At 45.1% G+C, this 26225-nt stretch overlaps 1 protein-coding gene across 2 annotated transcripts in view; it reads left to right on the forward strand.

Annotated features, from left to right (window-relative positions):
* LOC117033444 (xanthine dehydrogenase/oxidase) overlaps window positions 1–24441 on the forward strand; it is a 58205-nt gene extending 33764 nt beyond the window's left edge. Inside the window, exons 19-36 of one of the 2 annotated variants that reach the window (XM_033125617.1) lie at window positions 1624–1743; window positions 2204–2300; window positions 3203–3327; window positions 4067–4200; window positions 4632–4719; window positions 5711–5797; window positions 9300–9491; window positions 9672–9817; window positions 10619–10700; window positions 11238–11333; window positions 12000–12128; window positions 12807–12881; window positions 16727–16779; window positions 18558–18672; window positions 19397–19462; window positions 20855–21043; window positions 22321–22497; window positions 24168–24441. In XM_033125617.1, the coding sequence (XP_032981508.1) occupies window positions 1624–1743; window positions 2204–2300; window positions 3203–3327; window positions 4067–4200; window positions 4632–4719; window positions 5711–5797; window positions 9300–9491; window positions 9672–9817; window positions 10619–10700; window positions 11238–11333; window positions 12000–12128; window positions 12807–12881; window positions 16727–16779; window positions 18558–18672; window positions 19397–19462; window positions 20855–21043; window positions 22321–22497; window positions 24168–24218 (2022 nt within the window). In that variant the 3' untranslated portion in view covers window positions 24219–24441. The remainder of the gene's footprint in view (window positions 1–1623; window positions 1744–2203; window positions 2301–3202; window positions 3328–4066; window positions 4201–4631; window positions 4720–5710; window positions 5798–9299; window positions 9492–9671; window positions 9818–10618; window positions 10701–11237; window positions 11334–11999; window positions 12129–12806; window positions 12882–16726; window positions 16780–18557; window positions 18673–19396; window positions 19463–20854; window positions 21044–22320; window positions 22498–24167) is intronic. The other variant, XM_033125616.1, reaches the window with a different exon arrangement.
* The last annotated feature ends 1784 nt before the right edge of the window (window positions 24442–26225 follow it).

The following is a 26225-nucleotide window of genomic DNA, read 5'->3' on the forward strand; positions in this document are numbered from 1 at the left end:
TAATGTTGAAAAATTATACATTTGCACATAGTGTGGCCATTATCCGATTGGCCAGTTCAAGACGATCAGGAAAGTGGTGCAATATGCCTGGGAGCACTTTTAATTTTAACCTAATGTTTATCTGTTTATTTAATTGATGGCTGCTGTTGTACATTGAAGGATGACTCCAAGCCAAAGTGGCATTAAGAAAACGATGGTGATTGTATCAGTACAAACAATCTGGTTCTAAAGGGTAGAACTTAATAATTTCCTTTATTAAAATAAAACTTCATTAAACAAGATAACCAGAATAGAAATCACAGCACTACTATGTGTATACTGATAATTCACTTTTATGAAAGTTCATTTATTTATTTCAACTATACGTGGAGTTCTTCTCCCACCCTCACCAAAAAAAACTTCATAACGTTCAAGACAGCTGCTACAAAAATCCCTATACTTATAGGATAGTTCTCAGATAGTCACTTTATAATTCCAATGCCGATCAAATGTTGCAAATTAGAAGTGGGTCGGTGTTACTGAAGGGCAAATTTACCTTATTACCGATGTAAAAATAAAGGAGAGAATGAAAAAGTACAGCCTCGTGATACAAGAACTCCAAAAGGAGATGATTTGATAGAAAACAAATTGCTTTACAAACTTCAAGAGCCCCCGGGAGCTTTGCTAGCATTATGGTTATTGAGAATATTCGAAGTTCAACACACTAACCAATTAATTAAGTCAATAACTTAACTGGTCCTCAAGAAAAAAATGATCACAGACAGCCATGTTAATTATTGGTTCCTATTTTCAGAAACCTCATATTCCAAAGTGATAAGTTAGATAAATTTTTTGTTGTTTATTTTGGGGGGATATTGGAAGAAAATTATCTCTGAAGGAGATGCATTAAGATTGATAAGAACTGAATTATTAAATGAAAAGTAAACAGTAATCATTCTATAAATCTAACCACAAAACTAGTTTATGGGTCATCATCAAGTCTAAGAACCAGCATTTGGAAACTACAGCTCTGGACATCTAGATGAATATAAGATGTGATTGCTAACTTTGAGAATCTTTTGGCATAAAACTGGGAAACAGAAGATAAAAGAAAGTGGAGTGGTAGAAAGAAAATGAAACTGGGAGTCAGAACCTAAGTTTTAATCAGGGTCTAGTAACAAGCCATTGATGATGTTGACGTCTGTGTCTCCATTTTTTCATATGAAGAACAAAGGTGTTGAACTAGATCCACTTGAGAGATACACTTCATACTGCCATACCTCCCATTCTGCTGCTCAGGGCAGACATTACTAATCAATCACTACATTCTAACCTGGGCTGCTGCTCAACAGGCTGTCAGTACTCTATTATCAGAATTGGCCCTTGAGATTAAAGCGAGTCGGCATCCTGATACTAGTCATCTCTAAGTCCCATTCCAGTTCTACTGATTCTAAACACTTATGAAGAAGCACTTATCCCCAAATAGGAGGATAAGGAAATGAAAAGGCTCCAGGGCATCCCTAAAGTGTGTCTTAACAGGAAATTATAGAGGCAGGGATTTCCTTTGCCTTTTTTAACAACCCAAAATAACTGGCTTCATGAGGAACTTGGCGATGTTCTTCAACAGTCTGGCTCTGCTCCTAGGTGACTTGTGTTGGGCACATCATTGGTGCTGTGGTCACCGACACCCCAGAACACGCACAGAGAGCTGCTCAAGGGGTGAAAATCACTTACGAAGACCTTCCAGCCATTATCACCATCGAGGTAACTGAGAATGAGTGGACCGTGTGTAGAGATGGGTGAGCTCCCCGTCTGTAGAGGCAGCATGATTAGCATCCTCTAGAGCGATTTGAGCAACAGGTGGGATTTGACTAGATAGTTTTAAATTCTCTTCCATCCTGGGATTGTGTGGTTCTATGAAACCTTTCCCATTGTGTCCACTGACGGCCACACTGAGTCCCTGCTTCCCAGGGTCAGCTCCAGTTGGGTCCTTGAGGGATTCGTTGCTTTTCCTCGACATCTAAGGTTGTCCACCTTGGTCTGAGCAAATGGAGGAATATGACTTTCTGGGCTGCACTTGAGCTTATTTTATGTCTGTATAAGAAGCTTGTAGAGATGCATGAGTGAGGAGAGGCAACACTTCATGGAGCTTCTCTTCCCTCAATTGGAAACCACTTTCTTCCTTGTGGAACTCAAGTCACTGAAGCTTCTTTTTGATCCTTAGGATGCTATAAAAAACAACTCCTTTTATGGACATGAGCTGAAGATTGAGAAAGGAGACCTCAAGAAGGGGTTTTCGGAAGCAGATAACGTTGTTTCAGGTATAGCTACACCGCACAGTAGTGGGGATGGGCCAGTGCTGGTTTATGAATGAAATTTAAGAGCTGTATCTTGAGGCCTGGGGCAGGGACGTGATTTCCTATAATTTCCTACAGAAGCGTTCCTCTGGCATTTATAGCAAAATAGTATACAGTTGTCTGGGCAGGAATTTCATCATCTTCATCTCCACCCTCCTAACTCTAGGCTGGATAAGCCTAAATGAGTCTAGACAGATTATAGTGTGTCAGATTTGGAAGACTGTCCAGGGAAGGTAACGACCACTGCTGCCTGGTCAGCCGTGGCTCTTCCAGGCCTCTAACCACTCGGACTGCTGGCCCTCCCTGTGTGCCTGAAGGTAGTCCTCACCCACCTTTGGCTAGTGTGCCCCCTATCTGCCCTTTGTCCCCATCCCCCGCATTGTGAAACTAGGTCCTTAGCTCTTACCCCAGGGCAAGGCTGCCGATTAGACCCCGTTTGGAATTGTTTTCTACACCGAATGTTGTCAATCACTAAGTCACTAGTAAGCTCACTCGCCACAGGCCTGATACCTTTAGGTCTGACAGACTGTATTAGCTTTTCAGTTGCATTTGTTAATTCTTTTTTACCTTTTCCAACATTTACAGTAATACTTTGAAAATCTTTGATTTCCACTGGCTGCAGTGAGAAGAGAGCTCTGTGCCCAGTGCATTTCAGTGTCGTTCTGGTTTCTTTGTTGGGGTAGGAGGCTCAGCTCCCAGATGGCTAAGACATTGAGACCCTCTTTTACCCCTGTTGGGGAACCTAGAGGTGACCTGTGAGCAGTTGGTTCCTGCCCGTGGCACTGAGAGAGTACACGCTGTCCTTAAGCCAACTCACCCCTTCTGCAGCAGCAGGCTCACTGTCGGGGGTCTTGTTACTTCCCCAGGTGAGTTGTACATCGGCGGTCAAGAGCACTTCTACCTAGAGACTCACTGCACCATCGCTGTCCCAAAAGGCGAGGCAGGGGAGATGGAGCTTTTTGTGTCCACACAGAACACCATGAAGACCCAGGTAGGTGTCTTGTGGGTCAGCTCAGGAGCCTGGGGAAGGCACCGGGGTGGAACTGGTAGACTGTTAGTGAAGTATGGGAAATGGGACGAGGAAGAGCTAGGCTGATCCAGAACGGGATTTAATGGTAGTTGTCCTGGACCAAGAGCTTGTTACGTAATCTTTCTCTTCTATAAAATTGGGCCTGGTAGGATTGTTGTCATGATTGGATGAGTTTTAATACTTGGAAAGAGACTAGTAAGTGCTAGCTATTATGATTCCAGTGATGTATAGCCTTGATCAAAGCGTATCCAGCTTCAGTCTCCTCATCTGTAGAATGAAGGGCTTGGGTAAGTGATAGCCATATGGACCACTGAATTATCCACAGTGCCTCAAATATTCCCCATTTCTCTATTTCCTGTGACGTGACAGTGTGACAGCACTTTTGGCAGCTGGTCCTACCCTCATGACCTACCAGTTCCTGGCCAAATAGAATGAGTTTGGGCTCTAAAAGTATGCTGGGACCAGTTGCTTGCTCCTTTGTTTAAAAACAGGTATCTGATTTTAGTCTGTGGTGACTGTTGAGTGCTAGACCCCAGCACCCCTATCCGAGAGCTGCACTGGGAGGGCAGGAGGATTCTGGAATCTCAGAATTCACGTGGTAATCAGGCCTGTGCATATTAGGTAGGCTCTGGATCAGACCTAAAGTCCGTCCAAATGATTCAGGGTAAGTGCTTGTTTGTTTGTTTGTTTTTTCACACAGAGCTTTGTTGCAAACATGTTGGGGGTTCCAGCAAACCGGATTGTGGTCCGAGTGAAGAGAATGGGAGGAGGCTTTGGAGGGAAGGAGACCCGGAGCACTGTGGTGTCCACGGCAGTGGCCTTGGCTGCATACAAGTGAGTCCTCCCAGTGGGCTCTGGGAGGAAGAATAGGAAGAATACGGCTACCTCTGCCAGGAAGGCTTTCTGGATTCCCCCGTTTAGCAGTTAGATTCCCTTTGCTTTGCATTTTCACAGCTTTCTGTTTTTAGAGCTTTTGGGTATTGGGGTGAGGGTAACAGCGCCTGGTTCTTTGTGTTCTGATACAGGCGTTCTCATCTTATCTCCCTTACCTGGCTGTGAGGGCCCGGAGGACAAGGGCACGTCTCCCTTCCTGTATTCCCCACCTTGTCCAGCCCAGTGCCGAGACAGCAAAGCAGCCCAGTGCAGGTCTGCTCAGTGCCCCAGTGAGAAAAAGAAAGCTTCCCTGCTGTTTTCATCTCTGAGACTCACAGGGCAGGGCTGGTGTGGAGACCCCCAGGTTTCTGACCCTCTGATGCCTCCCTCAGGACTGGCCGCCCTGTACGCTGCATGCTGGATCGTGACGAGGATATGCTGATAACTGGTGGCAGACATCCCTTCTTGGCCAGATACAAGGTTCCAGATGTCGGGGGCTGTGACAGGGCGGGCGGTGCCATCTCATAGGAAATCCTGGGATGTACTTTGCCTTTTCTCATGACTATCTGTAGAAGTTCAAAGGAGAAATAGCAAGGGGAGAAATTCAAATTGGCCAACAGCAACATAGAGAGGTTATGTTGGGGGAGGCTGGCAGGCCACCTCCCAAGCAATGTCACAGGCTGGTGTTCACATGTTTTGTGAATTTGCTGTGTTCCAAATCTGGTATTTATCCACTGAGGCGCAGAAACATTTGTCAGCAGACCTAGGGTAAAGCCCGCCTGCGGGGTGGCCAAATGTTAACATGTTCACAGCCTGATGTAAAATTCAGAATGGCTGCTTAGTAATTCACAATGAGAAATAAAACTTCCAAGGGCCTGGATAGGAACAAGTTGTTAGGGTAGGCACCTGCTCTGCCAGGCCACATGTGGCTGGGTACTGCTCACTTTCCCTGTAAGACAGGCCCTTTTCTGGGCTCCTATGGATGGCCAGTTTTTGTTCTGACCACGTATCCCATTCCCCTACACACCAGTATAACCTTGCAGGTCTCAGTCTAGTTCTATACACCTACGAGGTTCTCTTTCCACAAGCTGGCTAATAGCCGTGAGAGGAGACTCTAGTCTTTTTCCTAGTTTCTCTTCTCACCCTCCCTTCCTGCCCTATCATGACCAATATTCTCTTTTCTACTTCCTTAGTCCCTCTGGTAGAACTAGAAGTCAGGAGTAGGTAGAAAGAGTGACGATAGTGGGGGAAGGTGTGTCCAGGGTTGAGGAGCCAAGCGTATGTCACTGGAGAGATGTTAGTTCCTCTCACCTTCACCCATTTAGTGCTGGTGATCTCTTATGTTCACTTTTTTGTTTTCATGGTGTGATGTCTTGCTCTTTCTGTTTCCTCCAAGTAGTTTAAGTGGGAGGAAGAGTTAAAGATAGACAGAGGAAGGGGACTATTGAGAAATCACTCTCCTTCTCGCCAGGTTGGCTTCATGAAGACGGGGATTATTGTGGCTCTGGAGGTGAATCACTACAGCAATGCTGGAAACACAATGGATCTCTCTGGGAGTGTAAGTAGACCCACCCTCTGCCTCTGGGGTGACAGAGAGGTCAAGGGCGTGCCCCACAGCTTGTTCACACTGGCAGGTACAAGCCTCCTATTTAGTCTCCACCTTCAAGTTCTCGGTCCTTGGTTCATCTCTAAAGCACAGAGATGATCATACTGCATTTCTGTTTATAAACTCATCCTTCTTGTGCAAGATATTTTAATAAGGAAGCCAAGTTCACACAAATCTTTATGTACAGTCTGGTGATATTGTGTGGATATGTAATATTAATTTGCATTTGTGTGTGCACGTGCGTATAATGATATGCATGGAGAAAGTCTGCAAGAACATATACCAAACAATGATTGGATGTGATAAGGGAGGCACACATTATCGTTTTCTACATTACACATTTCTGTGATGTCTGAATTTTAAATAATGAGTTGAATAAATTTGTAACAATTTTATTGAAGTATAGTTTACATACCATAAAGTTCACCCATTTGAATTACGTAATTTAATGCTTTTTTGTAAATTTAAAGTCACGCACCCATTATCACAATCCAGTGTTTGGACACTTCCGTCACCCCCAAATGATCTCTTATGCCCATATGTAGTCACTCTTGTTCCCATCCACCCAGCTCAGACACTCACCTACTTTCAGTCTTTATAGATTTTCCTTTTCATATAATTAAAATCATATGCTAGAAAGTCTCGTGTCTGGTTTTTTTCTCTCAGAATAATATTTTTGAGTTTCATTCGTGTTATAGCATGAGTCATTCCTTTATTTTTTTTATTGATGAATTCATAGTATAGATAGACCATATTGTTTCTGTTCACCACTTGATGGACACTTGGGTTATTTACAGTTTTTAGCTATTATAGATAATACTGTTTTGAACATTCTCATATAAGTCTTGTGTAGACATATATTTTTGTCAATTTTGAAAATTACCAAAGTTACCTTGGTGGTACTATTGTACTTTTAAAGTTTTTAAATCATAATTTTGTAACCATACTAGTTTCGTATGCATAAATTCTTGAGGTTAAAAAAGAAAAGTCAAAATTTCAGGAAAAGCATAAGTTCCCCACACCCCTACCTCCACCCTCTCTCTGCTAAGGGCTCTCTAATGGGCTCAATTAGGAATTTCACACTTCAGATCTAGTGTAAAAACTGTTCAAAAAGGAAACACTTTTGGTGTTCTCACCATTTATACTTGCTTCTTGGTGTTGTAGGAAAAACCAGGTTGAAAAAGTTATAGTAACTTGTCCTCAAAGATCTTACAGGGTTTTAAATTCAGTCCAGCAAATATTTATCGAATGCCTAGTGTGGCAACAGAAGGAAGAATATGGCATCGTTTCTGCCCTCAGGAAGTTCACAGAATGGTAGGGGAGACAGTAAGTAAAAGACAAAAGGAAATAGAAGTACAAGTTGACAGAATACTAAAGGAAAGCAAAAAGGGAATTAATTGAGACTTATAAAAGTCGTCTAGGATGACTAAGACTGAAATAATCCAAGACACAAAAGCAACCTGTGGAAAAGACAAACTGTACTTGCGGAAGTAAGATAAAACCAAAGTGAAACAACCAAATAAAAACTACCATTTATCGCATCAGAGGAATGAGTTATTTATTACACCTTAAAGAAAGAACAGTGTGTTATAAAAATGGAACAGAGAATAAAAACGAACTAAAGTGAATTAAAACTGAAAACAAAAGGTTTGAAAGAAACTTGAGGAGCTCTTCCAAAAAGAAATTAACAAAAAAAAAAAAAAAAAAAAGAATGAAAAGAAAAAAATTGAGGCCCAGTCTAGAAGTCTGGAAGATCCATACGATAGAAGTTTCAAACAAAGAATGGAAAAAAGGGAAAGGAAGGCAACTCAAGAAGTAGTTCATTATTATTCAGCTTCAGGTGCACACTGCAGTGTTCAGGCACCTACACCCTCCATGAATAATGAATGCCAACTATAATTTTATATATTATGTATATATGGTCACAGGATGTGGAGTACAGCATAAAGAATAGAGTCAGTGGAACTGTAGCAGCGATATATGATGTCAGAGGGGCAGTAGATTGGGGGAGTGGGTTATCACTTTGTGAGGAGTATAAATGATAAATGTCTAACTATTACATTGTTTTGTCCACCTGAAACTAATGAAAAAAAAGGACTCATTCATAAAAATTTCCCCAAATGATGGCATACATTTTTTTTTTTTAAAGTTTTTATTGGGGAAGGGGAACAGGACTTTTATTGGGGGAACAGTGTGTTCTTCCAGGACTTTTTTTTCCAAGTCAAGTTGTTGTCCTTTCAGTCTTAGTTGTGGAGGGCGCAGCTCAGCTCCAGGTCTAGTTACCCGTTGCTAGTTGCAGGGGGTGCAGCCCACCATCTCTTGCGGGACTTGAGGAATTGAACTGGCAACCTTGTGGTTGAGAGCCCACTGGCCCATGTGGGAATCGAACCGGCAGCCTTGGGAGTTAGGAGCACGGAGCTCTAACCGCCTGAGCCACCGGGCCGGCCCGATGGCATACATTTTTAAGTTGACTTAGTAATTACTGCATAGAAAACTGAGCAAATGAAAAAATAAAGAGAATTATTAACTCCAGGGGGAAAATGTTATCAAGCAAGAGAGAAATAATCATAATATAACTACATGATTCAGCTGTGAGTAATGTTTATAGATAATAACATTAAACTGACTATTGATCAGAGCAAAATATAATCTTAGGGGAAGGATGGATGATAGAAAGCTGGTATGTATTCAGGGAAAGTGGTTAGGTGGGAAATAATTCTAAAAGTCTAAACATGAAAAAGTCAGAAAGTGGCAATATATGCTCATTTAGTTGGAGCCCCAGAAGTGAACATAATTAGCTGATAAAGAATAAGCTGTGAGAATTGTAAGTGGTTGTTTCTGGGGATGGGAGGAAGGAAAGTGGAGGTGCTACTGTTCTGCATAACGTGACTTATGGAAGTATTTGACTCTAAAATATTTGCAGTACAAATTTAATGGGAATAAAAACTACTTTAAAATTAATTAACAAAATAACCAATTTTTTAAAAGAGGCAAATGATCAATGTCACGTAGAGGGTATGAGAAGGACTTCTCCACGGAGAAATGGGGGTTTTCGCAGGTGGATAGGTGAGGAGGGGTATGACAGGTGAGAGTAAGAAGTAGTCAGAAAAGAGGTAAAAATATGTTGGGGAAAGGTCATAAAGTGTCTTGAATTCCATGTTGAAAGATATAGACTTTGGAGTTAAAAAGTGCCTATTTTAAGCAAGTGCTTGACCTGATGTGACCTAATATTTCAGCATGAGGCAAAGATCAGGGGGAGGACATATGGAAGGCCAGAAGTGCAGTAAGGAGGCTGTTGCAATATGCCAGGGAAGAAATCATTTGGGCCTGAGGAAGAACTATTGACAGTGGGGCTGAGAAAGGCAGGACTGAATGCAGCCCTTGAAATCTCTGTTTTGAGGAACCAATGAAACCAACACTCTGTTCTCTCCCATTTTGATTTCTTCTGTTTCAGATAATGGAACGAGCTCTATTCCACATGGACAACTGCTACAAAATCCCCAACATCCGGGGCACTGGGCGGCTGTGCAAGACCAACCTGCCCTCCAACACGGCCTTCCGGGGCTTCGGGGGGCCCCAGGGGATGCTCATTGCCGAGTATTGGATGAGTGAAGTCGCAGTGACCTGTGGGCTGCCTGCAGAGGAAGTAAGCTGGGAATTTGGTGGCACAAGCCAGAGTGTGTTAATCTGCTTTGAGGGGACTGTGGCTTTGTATCTTGGGTATCTCCTATAGGGGTAGAGGGCAAGCAGGTGTTGTTGAGGGGACCGGAAGCTTAACTCTAGGCTGTGCCCACAACAAAACCTCAGTGTCCCTCTCCTTGCAAAGGTGCGGAGGAAGAACCTATACAATGAAGGGGACCTGACACACTTCAACCAGAAGCTTGAGGGGTTCACCTTACCCAGGTGCTGGGATGAATGCCTAGCAAGCTCTCAGTATCATGCCCGGAGGAGTGAGGTTGACAAATTCAACAGGTAAGCATTGGGAGGCATCTGATGTTTTGGTGCTCTCTTGGGTTTTGAAATCTACAGCCTTTTGCTGAATTCAGAATACAAAGCTAATAATTTCATGGATAAATTATGAGGCTGCTGAGTTTGCCAACTTATTCATAGCCATCTCTTTAAGATCACAAATGATCTTAGCACGGGGGCAAGTGGGCTCACAGCCTGCACTCAGCGTCAAGCGTATCCGTGTGATTCATCTTTACACGTTGCTTTCTGGGCATGTTATGTCCTAGAGAACACCAGCCAAGGACTAGAATGCCAGTTATGCTCCTGCTTCTGACACTAATCTGTAAATGTCACCTTGGCAGTTGTTCCATCTCCGTGGGCCTCATGTCATCATGTACGAAGCAGGGATAATTGTGCTGGCTTTGTGTTCCTCACTGAGTTACTTGGAAAAACAATATAAAGCAGAGAGAAGGTGTTATTTTCATCAGCAAGCCACAGTTCCTCTCTGGGACATTCACAGTCCAAGGTCACCAGGGCACGCTGACCCAATCTGAATTCCACTTGTAGAAGAAGAGTGATGATACTTTAAAGTCAAGATGCTCAAGGGTAGGCCCTGCTCCAGCTGGTATGTGGGACCCAGAACCCAAATCCCTGCCTTTCTCATTTTGTCTACACAATTGGGGCACAACTCAGTTATGACAATGACTATTAGGGCAGCTTCTAGAATGCTTTGTTCCAATCTTACAAAGATGTTGACTGAAAATATGGCCAATCTGACATAAATATGATAGAGAACGTTTTATGAGAATGTTCCTTTTTCTCCAGGGAGAATTGTTGGAAAAAGAGAGGATTGTGTATAATTCCTACCAAGTTTGGAATAAGCTTCACACTTGCTTTTCTGAATCAGGTAATCGCTTTGTGTAATTCTGTCCATCTCCACTGGACTGGGCCCCTTTTCCCCCTTTGCAAGGGAAATCCCACTGTCACTGAAAACAGAGCTGACTGGAGAAGCTCTTTGCTGTTTAAATGAAAGGAGGATTTGCATGTCCCTATTTGTCCAGTGTGTTTTGGGACAGTGAGAGCAGAATGAGGCTCAGAGATCTGGGGTCAAATTTCGTTCTTATCCTTCCTGATTGCAGGACCATAGACAGTTACTGTGCTTTCTGATCTTCATTCTTTCCTACAGAGTGAGGACAAAGATCTGTGACCTCCCTCCCTCCCTCTGAGGATGGGAGGCAGAGAGAGATGAAAAAATTTTGCAAACCCCTGGACAGCTATCTAATGAAATCATGAGATAGATACTACTTTCATTTTTGTCTTGGGATTGTATCCAAAATGTTTGTGCTGGTTCTCTTTGTCCTGGGCTCCAGTATTTTTGGTGTCAAGCCTTAAGCTGAGCTAGGATTTACTGAATTTTGTGTCTGGCATCCTTCTCTTGCCTTAGGCAGGCGCCCTGATTCATGTGTACACAGATGGTTCTGTACTGCTGACTCATGGCGGCACTGAGATGGGCCAAGGCCTTCACACCAAGATGGTCCAGGTGAGCAGCCAGGGGACTGTGGGAGTCCTCTTGGGCACCGTGGTGTCTGTGTGAGGGAAGATGCTGTGGGAAACTGAACGATGGGACATACCAGAAGCAGAAGTAGGCCTAGGCTGTGGCCCTGGCTCTGCTGCTCATTTCCATGTGACCTTGGGCAAGTTTTCTCCGTACTTGACCTTCGTTTCCTGATCTATGCAAATGGGTCAAACAGATGATCTCTGAGGTCACTGTCGTTACAATATTCCCAGGCTCTTTGACTGTGTATAAGGTGGGTGTGCTGTGTGCATAAAGGTAGCTAGTTCCGCACACATGTGAGACTCCTCACAGTGGGGCTAGGATGGTGGAGCTGGATTAGCATTGGCACACCTTCCTGGTTCGTGGAGACAGACCATACTGCAGTTTCAAAATGAGGTTAACGTTAAAAGGTAAACGGCACTTTTAATCATCATGAGGTTTATGAGTTTTTACTCAACAAAACCATTCCATAACGTGCTGTTTTAAATTCAGACAGATGTGAGAATTCTACGTTCTAGTCTCTGTAGAAGTATAGTTTACAACATTATTTTCTTGCCTGTAGCAGTGAACCTAAATCCTATCTTGGGAAATAAGGCAGCCAAGCCTCATGCTCACCCCTTCCCTAGAGAATGATGTCATTTCTCTTTGCAGGTGGCGAGCAAAGCTCTGAAAATCCCCGTCTCTAAGATTTACATCAGTGAGACAAGCACTAATACGGTGCCCAACACCTCTCCCACAGCCGCTTCTGTCAGCAGTGACATCAACGGACAGGCCGTCTATGTAAGGAGCCTCGGGAAGAGGCAGAGCTGAGGGCCAGCCCAGGGCTTTGGGCCCAGAGTCCCCAGGATAGGAGCTGGAATGGTCCTTGGGGACTGTTTAGCTGCGGCCATGCCTTTGGCTCTCGTGTCCAGGAGAACGCTGCTCCTACAAATGTGGCGCTAGAAGACAGACCCAAGAACCATAATCATTCCATCAATATCAGGAAGAATGAGAGTAGGAGGGGGTGGAGAGTTGGTGAAAACACAGGGGGTTCTGGGAAGGTGCAGTCCCCAGTGTGAGAATTGGCCAGAAGACAATGGACTGAAATTGAAAATTGATTGTGGGGTCAGCCAGGTCAGACCCCCTAGCTTCTCCTCCTACAAGGGGGATGTAATCAAACGAAGCAGATTGATGGGAGAAGGCACCTCCTTAGGCATCCCTCAAACATTCACCTTCTGTCAGCCTAAGAACTGGGTCAGGAAGTGCTCTCCACGCAAAGGCCAGTGGCTGTCCCTTTAGCCGGATCCTGTGGCCCCACCCCTGATCTCAGTCATTCCTTATAGGGTGGTAATGCTTTTTGAGTGGCACCCTGGGCACAGCATTACTTGGAGATGGCCTTTCCGAGGCTCTGAGGGTTTTGCCTGGACTGGGAAATGTAGAGGTTTGATGTATCTGTTGTGTGCTGGTTGTATTCTCTAGGAAGCTTGTCAGACCATCCTGAAAAGGCTGGAACCCTTCAAGAAAAAGAATCCCAGTGGCTCCTGGGAAGACTGGGTAAGTCTGAGCTGATCCAAGTGGCTTTTGCGAATGTGAGGAAAATTAAAAGCAGGGTCTCTGTCCCTACCCTGAGCGAAAAGAGGAGATCATGATCTAATGACACAGGCAGAGACAAGTTGAGGGGACTGTATGCTTTCACAGGACAGGTAAATGCTGGACCCCTTTCTCTATAGTTGTCATAGTTGAGGGAAGTCACTTGAGGAACATTTTTGATCCAGGATTTTGACAGCCCTTTGGGAATTGGGGATTTGGCTGCCCTGATCCTAAAAAGACAAGGGTGACTATTGAACAGGCCTCACTGTGAATTCTTGGCTCACTTGGGCTTGGTCCTATGCCCCATTCATCCATAGTCTTGATGGCCCTGGTTTTCTTCAACCTCCATCTCTCAGAAGTTTCTTCTTTTCTTACCCAGCTCTGAAGTCTGGTTCTACTGAGATTCCATCTGTGAGAGCACAGGGAAAAAGACATTCCTCAAGAGTTTATATCATTCCTGTGATTTTAGTAGTGATAGAACAAGCTTTCGTAATGAAATGAGCCCAGTTCTCTGATTTCTGGATCCGAAGCCTGCAAGTGAGAAACCTCAGAGGGAAGCTACAAGGAAGTCTCTCTCAGGTGGGAGACTTCAGCTTCTCCAAGAAACAGAAATATCAATGTCAGCCCTGCTTCACCGTCCCCCAGTGTTGGAATGGGAGAACTGGGCATAGTGGTAATACATTAAATGTGACTGCACACGACCCAGCTAAGAGAGTACAATTCTCCCTCAATAGATTCAAAGAAAATAAGCTTTTTTCTCTCAGACCCACTCATATTTCTCTGCCTCCTGAGATGTCTACTTCCCATTTTATACTCACAGGCACCACACCCGTAAACACCACATGAGTGGAGGTTGATTTTGGGAGCTTGGATTTTAGCATGGATTAGAAGGCAATATCAATGTTTTCAACAACAGCGTTTACAATCTGTTGATCTGAGCTTTGTCCTCAACTATTATCCATCTAGTCCAGTGTTCCTTATAAGCAGATAACCTCAATAAAGGCCATGATCAAAAGTGTGTGGTCAGGAGATGACAGGCATCCAATCTCACCAATGTCTGTACCGTACTGAAAAACAAGCCATTGTTACCACCACCACCACTATGTGTATATATATGTATTTGATACCCTATACAGATGGTGAGGATCCTAGAGAAATTTGCTCTAAACCACCGTTTCCTCATCTGTAAAATGATGATAATAAGATACTGATCTTATAGGATTGTACTGAATATTAAGTAAGATGATATATGTAAAGTACTTAATAGCATCTGGCACATAGTAAAGTGCTTGGTAATTGACAGTGATCATGATGCAAACTGTATCAACAACAAATTAAATCTTAGTGCTGTGCTGATTCTAGGGATACCCCAAAAAACTTTTTATGTAGTTAAGGAGTTAGGATTGTGTTGTATTCCTTGGTGATCAATTGGAAAATCTCCATACTATGATAAGTTTAAAATATGACTGGAATATATCTACTTATTGTGTAACCCCTTTCTCTTATGGGAATCATTTTGTACAACAGAGCACAAGTAAACTACCAAAAAAATTTCAAACAAGCAAAAAACAAAAAACAAAAAACAAAAAACAAAAAAAAAAAGAAGGAAAAAAGAGAAGAGCTTTCACTTCCAGTTCACTCTGATGCTCATCTGTCCACGTCCCTTGCAGGACTTAAAGTAGATCTTGGCTAAGGTGTACCCGTATAAATCCCGGGTCTGGTTAACGCCGTCACGGGCTAAGTCACCGTTTTGCCATATGACCCAGACCACGGAACCGCAGATTCGAGCCCACAGAAGCTCCGTAGCTGAGGCTGTGGATCTAAGATCAATCACTCACACAATCACACGTTCACATACAAAAGTGTTTAGTAAGGTTTTATCCAATTCCCTTTTTTCTTGGTTAAATTCTCCAGGACCTTCCCTACCTCCTTACCAGGTAGTTGTTGTGCGACAGTTACCCATAGCTCTTGCCGTTGCTCCACCGGTTAATTTAGACTCGTGGTCATCCTTCCCTCCTCGAGCCCCACAAGTGAGTCCCAAAATCAGGGGCCCCAGAATCGAACCCCAAAATCGTGCCCCACGTTGGACGCCAGATGTCACGTCCAGCGCAACACAGGCAGTGAGCGAATGAGAAGGGGCAGCAAAGGGTTAAGAAAGTAAGAAACAGAAATCAAGACAGTTATGAAACAGGGGCCAAGAGTCTCACAGCCTCAAAGGACTGAGCGCTGGGATGGGATGCCTTGTGGCTTTTATTGATGCACATGAAAGAAAGCAACATTGTTTTCTCCAAGGTCTGTGAATTTCACACATTATACTAAGAAACTGATTTGAACTAATTACCCTTGCTTGCAAGCAGCTGAACCATCAGTTTCAGGATGTTCCTCCCCAAGAGACAAAACCTTTATGCTGAAACTTACTGAAATGGATAGATGGAGAACTGATTTTATTACACCACTGAATCTCTCCCCAAGCAGGTTGTGGAAAGGAATGAAGCCACAAAGGCAGAAATTCTCCTTAACCGGGGGAAGGGGGGAGTCTATGCCCACCTCTGTCAACCCCGTGGGTTCTCCTGTTGGTCCCCACTCGACTGTGCCTGGCTTGAGTTGTACCCCTCCATGGGGAATCTTACTCATCATTGGCTAACCAGCCATCCTCCGGGGCCAAACAGGGAGACATAAGGTGTAAGCACAAAGGTGAAGCAAAGCCCCTGAAAGATTAGTCTCACAGACTCTCCTTTCTCTAGGAGTAGGTATGAGGAGACAGATGGGTAGGCTGCTGCATGACAACATCTCCCTCTTTTTGTTTTTGAAATATGAAAAACATAGACCCTGCAGATTTTTCATTCATTGCCTTTCGGAGGGCTGTTTGTCCACTTCTGAGGACTAAACAAAGTAAACATAAAATAATAAACAGAATAGCAATAGCACCAACAAACTCTCCACCCAAAGTCTTTATCCAATTGACAGGGTTTAAAGTAGAAAGTCCTTCTGCAGCCGCAGAAAGTGTCTCCTCTTCAAGGAGGAGTTGAAGCTTGGCGTTAGACATCTGATCAACTTTTTGTTGTACTTGTAAATGTCCACAGTGAGATTGGGCATATGTTCCAAGAGATGGGCTCGTACCTCAGGATGGATGGATGGATAGATGGATAGCTTCATTAACAGGAAATTATCAATTAGAACACAAGTATCAAAAGAGCAATACAGAAAGTTTCTACTATAATGACCAGAGTAGGGAGTAATCACCAAGGGGAGGTGGATTGAGAGGCAAGCTTCCGCTGGTTAGTGAGGGACGAAAAGGATTTGGACAGATATGGCAGAGGAACCACATAAGCAAAGGTACAGAGATATGGGGACTTGAAAGGGTTGGATGAGAGGTAACGCTTAAGTTTGGCTGGCGTGGCAGTGATGTGTGTGTTACATAAGGCCAGAGAAGATTGGGTCCTTAATGTCAGGCATTTGCTCTATTGCAATGGGGAGTCATTCAAAGTTCTAAAGTAAGAGATTGATCTGAGCAGTATGGTATGTCAAGGTGACCACTCTGGCTGGTCTGGGCTACACAGCAGTTGGGGGAGGCAAATTGAGGCGGTAAGACCACTTAGAGGCTCCAGTAGCACCCCGAGCTTCAGATATCAAGGGCCTGGTGCAGGGGCTTGCAGTGAGCGTGGGACGTAAGGTACAGAAGTGACAGTCACTAGTAAAGTATTGATCAACTTCCAGATCAGGAGGATGAGCTGACAAAAGTTTAGTGCCAGGTCAGGGTTTCTAGAATCCATGCTTACCCCTTCTTAATGGCCATTTCTTCTCCTCAGGTTATAGCTGCCTATGAAAATACAGTGAGTTTGTCTGCTACTGGGTTTTACAAGTAAGTCTGGTGCTGTTCTCACCCATCTCACAATGTGCTGTCTTCCTAACCTCCCAGGTCCCCTCCAGCACTGAATTCTGTCATCCTGTGGTCAGGAGAGAGCCATGGAACCCAAACTCTTATGTCTTCAATGGACTTCTACTAATTTCAACTTAAAGAAGTTCTAAAATACATGGGATCACAAAACTGTGTGTCAGGGAGACAAAAGCATGAGCTGCCATATCGGAAGACCTGTGTTCTAGCTCTGATCTTAGTGTACTATCACCCTTGGGGAAATCAGTGATTTCCTCTGAACCTGTTTCCTCATTTATGGCAGAGTGAGACAATTACCAACCATTCCTCCTCATTGCTCTCTGTTAGAACCAGGGTGTCCAGTGTGCTGAGTTACCCATGCTGGTTACTTTGTACAATGTGTCGCATTTCTTTACGGAGGCTTTCCTTCAAAAGAAAGAGAGGAAGATTTAGAGCATGTGGTCTTGTTATAAAATGCAGAATTCATCAGAACTTCAAGTGAGATTTAGAAAAGAGCCCATATCTTTTGCAAGTTTAAAGTTCATTAGTGATATGAAGAGCTAGAGACCCTGCTCATCTGGTTTAGAAGCTGTAAAAAAATATGACCATATTTACTGTCAGCAATATGTTTCAGCTTTCTCTGGGAAATTTAACTACGACCTTTTATTCCGCATATCAATAGATTTGGAAAATAGTTCAATGTGTGGTTTCAAAGGTCTTGTGTGAATATATGCACACACACACAAACACACATACACACACATGCACATTTTAGGCAAAGTGCATGTTTTGCCACTGCTCTGTTGGTTATATATTATCTGACTTACACAAATACAAACTAGTGTAGATTTTCTCATAAGTTCCTTTTTCATTTTTAGAGTTCATAAAACTGGAATTTATATAAAGGAAATACCCAGCTGAAGTTGGTGAAGTCAGAGGTCAAAGAAGGTGGTGGTTTCTTCTAGGAGAAGCCTTCTCCCTCATCCCTGTATTGGTTTTGTTTTCCCGCAGATTCGGATAACATCAGCTCAAACGACTTGTTTGTATTGTATAGAATAACATAGGCACAGAGTACTATAAACACTGGGTGTGAAAATGCTCATACACACACATGTACACATGTATATATGACTCATGCACAGTTGGAATTATATATGATACTTAGAATTGAAAAAGAAAAAATGTATAAGAGAACATCTTTTATTAGTAACACTTTCCTCAAAGCATTTGTTCAAATTTCCAAGGGGCCAGTAGAAGGAGTAATGAGGCAAGTGGCTGCCTCAAGATGCCCGTAGGCTGGCATGAGATACTGATCTTGTTAGCCTCCACCTTGAGGAAGGTGAGGAACCCCGTGGGCAGGTGAACCTGTGTGAACCGTTCAGGAGTCTGCACAAGAGAAATTGTGGTTAGTTCAGTAGACCCTTTGGGGTGTGACTTTCATGTGCTTCGTGCGCTCAGAAAACTCTGTCACCTCTGTTTCTATCACTAGAGGCCAGCACGCTGACACTAAACATTTCTTGGCAGTACAGAATGAGTCAGTGAGGGCCACTGGCCAAACAGAACAGAGATAAGACATACAGTGCTCTGGAATGCCTGGGTTTCATTAACAGGACTAAATATTAAAAATGTGGACTCTTTTGAAGAACGGCTTAATGAAAAGGATTGGGGTTTGAAGACTGTGTAGGACAAGTGTGTGTGTGTGTGTGTGTGTGTGTGTGTCAGGTTCATCTTAATACATGTACAGTATTTTCTCTTTTCTCCCCCAGAACACCCAATCTTGGCTACAGCTTTGAGACCAACTCAGGAAATCCCTTTCACTACTTCAGCTACGGGGTGGCGTGTTCTGAAGTGGAAATTGACTGCTTAACAGGGGATCATAAGGTAAGAAGTTTGCAAAACTTTAGTGATGAGGGGGAAAGAAAAGAGAATCAGTTGAATTGCAATACCAAGAGCTGATAGAGACAAACTTTCTGTGTGGAAAATAATGCCATACGTCATAGCTTGGCAAACTTCCCATAAAGGACCAGAGAGCGAAATCTTTAGGCTTTCTGGGCCGCAAAGACACTGCCTCAGCTCTATCGCTGCAGCGTAGAAACAGCCATAGACAAATGGAAACAAATGCGTGTGGTTGTGTTGCCATAAAATAGTTAGTGATGCACAGTGAGTGTGAATTTCATGTAGTTGCCACATGTCACCACATATTCCTCTTTTTATTTTTGTTGGACGTTTAGTAACGTAAAAACCATTAGTAGCTCACAGGCCTTAAAAAGTGGACGGGCTGGATTCAGCCCATGGGACGTAGTTAGCCGACCGCTTCCTTCGAGCTCTACCCAGACGTGGGTCTTATAACTGTGCACAGTTATTTCGGATTAATGAGAGAGCGTTGCCATTCCTGTCCCCTCCCCAGCTGCTAAGGACTCAAACTTCAGCAGTGAGACAGCAGTGGCATGAGCACTCCCGCCTGAGTGTGCCCGGGGCATCCCACGTGTGAAAGTCCTATGTGGCTTATCACTTATCACTTCATCGTTAGAGGACCACGAGACCCATCTATCAGTCCACGCAGCCCTTTCTTCTCAAACTGCTTTTAATTTCTTGTCCTCTGTAGAACATTCGCACAGACATTGTCATGGACGTCGGCTGCAGTCTGAACCCTGCCATCGATATCGGACAGGTGAGGCCCATGGGGAACCTGGGTGACGATGGACTTGGCCACTGATGGTCCCCATGCCCTTCTCAGGTCACCAGCCACAGCATCTTGTCCAATGTCATTTGTAAGTGGGTCTGAATATGGTACCAACCGAGTCTCCCTCAGAGTGGGATTTAGATGGTTGAGAGCCCACCCAACTCTCGAGGCAGAAGACAAATGATTGTGAATTGACTTGGAGAGAGCACTCACACCTCGGAGAATGGGATCAATGGGGAAAACACTGGGTGCACACACACACACACACACACGCACGGTGGGGAAGGAGCACAGTCTGGATGGAGATGGAGTTTGGGATCGATGTGCAGGCAGGGGTCTGAGGTCAGAGGAGTTTTCTCCTTCCTCATTCCTCCTCCACCAGGACAGCAGTGTACTCAAGCATGGTGCAGTGGAGGGCACTTGGGGGCAAAAGACACAGGTTTGAGCAAGAGGAGTAAAGGGATGATGGCCCAAGGAAAATCCCTTTCGGAAAATATGGGAGTATTGGGTAGAGCAGGTGGAAAAGGAGGAGACAGAGGGAGGAATCCAGGACTGAAGTACCGAGCATCTGGTAGAAAATGTAAATTGTGCTTTTCCAAAGTGGACAATTACTGAGTACACAAAAACCTAATCATGAGTCAATCGGTTCATGAGTGCATTGAACAACCATCGGGGGAGCCCCTCCTATGGGCAGGCTCTGAGCTGGGCACTGCAGACGTAGAGATGGTTAGTACCTGGTCTCCCCCAAACACTCTTGTTTGGCTGCCCGGCACCCGCTATCTGGTTTTGAGCAGTGAGGCTGGAAGAGCAGTTATGTGGGCAGCAGAGAGTGGCAGGTCCTCCAAAACAGACCTGTAAGCTGCAGCAGGCGCATCGTCTCCCAAAGGGCCAGCTAGGCTGGAGTTCAAGAAGCCTGGAATCTGCTCTCCAAGAAATTCCTTCTGTCTTTTGAGGTGGCTCAAGAGTACATGGTCCTACTTAGCACACAGGGGGAGTATGGGCCCCAAGGAACACGCAGAAACCATTAGCCTGTGAGCTGACATCTCAGCTTGGGGCTGCCATTTCTCCAGTGACAACATGGGAGGAACATCTCCACATGCCCTGTGGCAGGTCCTAATGGCACATGATGTGTCCTGGAGTCTCGGACGAGTTCTGAAACTGACCTTCCCTGTTAATGCCTGTGCTCGGCCTATGCTAATGCCTGGCGAAGGCCTAGAGAGGTTTTCCCAGGTGGGGCGGGAGCCAGGTAAACAGATTAGGGCTGTTTTCAGCTTCTTTCCAGGCCCCACTCAGGGTGGGGCGTGGTGCCCATTGGGGGAAGCAGTACCTGTCCCTGGGGAGGAGGAGGCATGCTAGTCACTGTCTCCTTCTGCCTTGCAGGTGGAAGGGGCATTTGTCCAGGGCATGGGCCTCTTCACCATAGAGGAGCTGCACTACTCCCCCGAGGGGAGCCTGCTCACCCGCGGCCCCAGCACCTATAAGATCCCTGCGTTTGGGAGCATCCCCATCGAGTTCAGAGTGTCCCTGCTCCGTGACAGCCCCAACAAGAAGGCCATCTATGCATCCAAGGTACTGTCGTCCTGGGTCTGCGCTGCCTCTGGTCTGCACTTAGGAGGCCACAGGTGGTGACGGGGGCTTCAGCCACCCACCAGTGGGTCTGCGGGGGGCTCATCTGGAAGAGAGAAGAGGGCTCGATGCTCACTTGGCGACGGCGGAGGAGAGGGGCGCAGTCCTGCCTGACAACCAGGTCCTGGGTTGAGGATGACACCACCTCTGTGAGGTTGAAACCAGCTCCTTTGGGTGCTCTCAGAAGTTCCTGAATTCCATCCTGTCGGTCACATCGTGACCTACACCGCTGTCTCAGGCGTGTGTCCCTGGTGCTTGGTCCTAGAGGTGATCACAGCATCCCTGTCATCCCACTAGAACCAGCATATTCACTGCTGATGGGGTAACACCTGCTCGCACCCCCTTTCTCCTCCTTCAGTGCTGCCACCTGACCGTAAGAAGTCATCAGCATGCCTGAAGGACGGTAACCATCCTCTTTCCTCCCTGTCCCCAATAAGTATGAAAAACAGTTGAAAATCCATTCAGCTGATTGATAAAATCCTATGTCTAATAAGGAAGACAGATAACCACGTGGAAGCAATGAAACCCACCCATTTGCTCATTTCATGGGGTACATTAGTGTGGGAGGGTCTGGGACCCTTTTGGATCCTGCCATTGGCGCTCACAGTTTTATATGCATCGCATTCAGCGGGGCTCATGAAAACAATGCGGTGCTGTGGGCCCACCCCGAGGAATTTTGATTCAGGTGATCTGCGGTCGGGCCAGGACCCTGGAACATGCGTGTTTAACAAGTGTCCCTAGTCATTCTGATACAGGCAGCATCGGATCTATGCTTTGGGGACAAATCCACCTCTTTTAGAAAATGTTTCAATTCCTGTCTTTCATGATGCCTATTTCCCAGCAGATGCTACAAGTATAATTAGTTACGGTGCCTGTAAATTGTGGTGTCAGAGTTGCAAGAAGATTATTCCCTAGGCTTATAACCATGAGGAAAGAGTGAAAATTCACGTCAGATGTTTTTTAATCTATAAAATATAATTTGTATAACTTTTAATGGTACATTATATTTGCACAGTGTCATCAGAAAAAAAATCACATAATAAGAATTAAAAGAAAGATGCCAGCGAGGTTGAGTCATCTAGTAGATTTACTGTTCTTGGCCCCCGATGAACTCTGGCCCATCAGTGTTGGTTGCTGGGTTCCCTGGCATCACCAGCCCTGCTGCTGTGGAGGTTGGGGCCCCTCTGTCTGATTCCCTCTCCCCCGCTCTGTCCACTCAGGCTGTCGGGGAGCCACCCCTCTTCCTGGCTGCCTCCATCTTCTTTGCCATCAAAGATGCCATCCGTGCAGCTCGAGCTCAGCACACAGATCATGGTACGAAGGAGCTTTTCCGGCTAGACAGCCCTGCCACCCCGGAGAAGATCCGCAATGCCTGCGTAGACAAGTTCACCACCCTGGTATGATGTCCCTCGAGTGTCCACTCAGTTGGGCAGGGGTGCAGGGGTGTGAGCCTGCGAATGTAGGAGAAGTTTCTACAGAGTGGAGAGTGAGATGTTAGGCTCTCTTTCAACTGGGCGGCCTTGGGTCAATGCCAGCCTCCACTCTCACACCCCTCGAACATGCAGGAAAATAACAAGAAACCCCCTTCATGCTGCAGCTGGGAGCTGGGCTCCCTTAGAGGAAATTGGCCATCACTGACGGATTTTATTGTTTTTCCATGAAGACGAGGCTGATGGGTAAACATCCAGAAGAGCCTAGTCTTTAGTGTCCATCACTAGCATGTTATTTTGAGACCTTTCTTTATTAAAGACAACGTGTGAGCTCCTATGCAGAAGGAGAGGAACTAATTAATTAATTAAATGGCCCACATCTGTCGTGTGATTGCCATGTGCTGTGCTGATACTGGGGTCTCACGGGTGCCTTTGAAGACTTTGCAGCCTTTTGGGAAACCAGATGATCACATTCATGGTGACTGGTTCCTACTTTGGAGGTGTATGAGGCAGAATGGAACAGGAATTGCATGGCGGTGGGACTCATTCTGGGAATGCCTTATGTGATACTTCAGGTGGGCAATGCCTGGCAAAAGCAGACCCTGCTAGGATAGTTTCTTCCACTGCTGGCACCTCAGAACCAGCCCAGCCTCTGAGTTGTGCTGAAATGGGCCTGCACACACAGGACTCTCCAGTCGCCTTTGCAACAGCAGCCTCTGTTGAGGTAGCAAAACCAGGTGCTTCCTGATACCCAAGTTGGATTTCTTCTGAGTGTTTGGTGGGAAATTTGGTAGGCCTTTTGGGTTTGGAGGTGAAGTGGGTACTCATAGACCTGAAGTGTTCCAGGGATGGGGAGGGTACAGGAGAGCCCCCAGGGCAGGCAAATCTGCCATCCAGACCTCAGCTCTGACAATGAGGGAGGAGGACGGGTCTCCAGTCAAGCCAGCCTTCAGGTTGCCAATAGTTGAGTTATGGCGGGAGAGCCACACAGACCAAGTGTGGAGCTCCCAGGCAGTGAGGATGCCCACAGCTGTGCAGCAACCTCCAACAGCCCAGAAGCTTCCCTCCATGGCCTCAGTGCTGACATGTACCCAGACCCCATTCTCTGAGAGGAGAGGCGCTGCATGGCTCTCAAGAAGCTTGCACATGTTGCAGAGTTAGCTCCTTGCAAACAATCTGATGCACAACTCAATGATTTGATGAGCCCTTCTGAGGCCCCAGAACTAATTCAGCGATTCTAATCCAAGCTGCTTTGCTATGACAGCACACCAGTGACTTAAAATCCCTAGGGTGAGTTTGACCGAGGAGCTGATTCTATGAACCAATCGTGCCTTTGAAGGACTGTGAGTGCCACATGAGAAGGGACCACTTGTGTATTTTGTCATTCTTGTATCGCCAGAGCCTACTAAAGTGCCTGCCATATGGAAAGTGCTCCATAAAAATAAATGAATGACTAGGAAATGAGGGGTCCTGCCCCAGGGGCATTCCCAACCGCTGGGACAGCAGAGTGGTGTTTAGTGTTGGGATGGTGGTTGGCAGTGGTGGGAGGTGGCATGTATGTGAGAGGGTGGGACGGGGCACTGTGTGCCACGTGATGGGAATACCCTGGCAGTGAGTTGTCTGTCATTCCTCCCCAGTGTGCCACTGATGTACCGGACAACTGTAAACCCTGGTCTGTGAGGGTCTGAAGAGAAAGCCCCCAGCGGAGCCTTGTCATGCTCCATGAGGATTTCCATGAATTCTGGAACATGCCTTGCAGAACACGAATCTACAAAAGTTGCGTGATGACAACACTGGGATTCATCAGGATGGTGATTGGAAGAAAACTAAATGCATTGGAAGATTTTGATCAAAATTGTGATTTGCAAACATAACAATAAGCAGATTCAGAAGTGTCAGCCACTTCCAAGTGACTAATGTGCAATTAGAATCATTTCATGTCTGTTTTAATCATGTATCTGAAATAGGTTTAGGAAGTGTTTGTGCTGTGTCCTAACTCAGTGGGCAGCCAGCAGAATCTCAAATGCTGACCTGTCTGTACTTCAGAGAGGACTCCCACAGACCTCCGTAAACTTCAAACAAAGTTACTTTAAATCCATGTTTTTCTGCAGAAAGCCATTCCTTTAAATCAATGAATGTCATATGATAACTTCAGATCTATGCTGAAATTTGCAATGGGATAGTGGGGTGAGATTCAAACCTCCAACCTCCTCTGGGTCATTGGAGAGGATAAAGAATGAAACAAATTCAAGGTTAGTTGGATCCAGTCTTGTTAAGTGACATAAAGTAAGATTATTCCATAACCGAAAGCCAAACAACCAATTATTGGGCACCTACAATGTGCTAGTTTTCTACTTCTTCCTCTATGTGCAGTTCAAAAACAAAAACAAAAAAGACGAAGAAGAAGAAGAAGGAGAAAAGATCAGGTTTAAAATTTTTTATTTGAAGCCAGAGTAATTTCCATCTAAAAATGATGCCACCAAATCAAGATCAAACAGGAAAAAGAATCAAGGAACCTGGGTTCTCATCCCAGCTGTGTCCCTATCTGTGTGTCCTAGGACTGCCACTTCTCTTTCTGTGCTTCATTTTACTGCAAAATAAAAGGGTTGGACTGGAATAATCTCCTAGGTTTTCTCCAGCTCTCAAAGTCTATAAACATACGAGCTGAAAACTCCAGTTATATAAGGGATTTACAGCTATTAACGACTTGGCTCCCTTCCTGTGATGTAATTTCTGGTCCTAATGAACTCTGCTAAGATTCCTCCAAGCTCCTGAGGTTGGTAAAGAGAACAGGAGAAAGGCAAACATCCCCTGTAGTTGCCCCAAAAGTGATTTCATCATATTGTGATACTGGGTGGACGATGGCACATTGTCATGTGCCTTCATAGTACAAAACCCCCACCTTCTGCCGGACGGGGTCGTGGAGGGTAGTGGGAACCATGAAGCTGAGCCTGGGGTTTGATGTCACTAATAGCTGGTTGGCACATGAGAAAGGCTTATTCATCATCATAACCAAACCAAATATTAATACCTGCCATTTCTCATCCAGCCTTCATTTCTAGCACGCACCACACCTAACACGCACATTTTCTTAAATTCCCTTCCTCGGAGTATTTTACACAGCACGATTAAAATTGAAGAGCTTTAGAAATAAAACCAGTATTACACTGATACCCACACACGACTGTTTCAAATGATTTTCTGGAATGTTCTAGGACATACCCTGAGACTGAGATGCGTCAGCTGTTGTTAGTGAGTGAGATTTAAGGGCTGAACAGTGACTGAATAACCTTCTCAACTTAGGGACAGAGGCAAGGCAGAGTGGTCATGAAAAATCAAACGAGTAAGTGCTCTGTGGACTGGAAGTCACCGTGTTATGCTGAGACGCTGTCCTCTTCAGACACCTGGCCTTGCCCTGCTGGCTTTATCTGTAAACTCTCAGTTTATGGAGTGAGGGTGCTTGGTCACAAGGATGCAGCCCACACTGCCTGCAGTATCACACGGGAACCTGCAGAGGGCGGTGGGAGACTGAATATGAGACCACAGTCTGAAGGCCCAGCTTATCATCAGTGGTTAGCTATTGGGGAACAAATTTAGGATCTCAGAGTAAACAAAATGTCTTCCTAGGTCCTCCAGGAACTGGATTTGAAGCTGATCTAGGTTATCAGACTGACAAAAATCTCCTCAAGGGAGCT

This window comes from Rhinolophus ferrumequinum, chromosome 13 (genome assembly GCF_004115265.2).
Source record: "Rhinolophus ferrumequinum isolate MPI-CBG mRhiFer1 chromosome 13, mRhiFer1_v1.p, whole genome shotgun sequence".
Lineage (NCBI taxonomy): Eukaryota > Metazoa > Chordata > Mammalia > Chiroptera > Rhinolophidae > Rhinolophus > Rhinolophus ferrumequinum.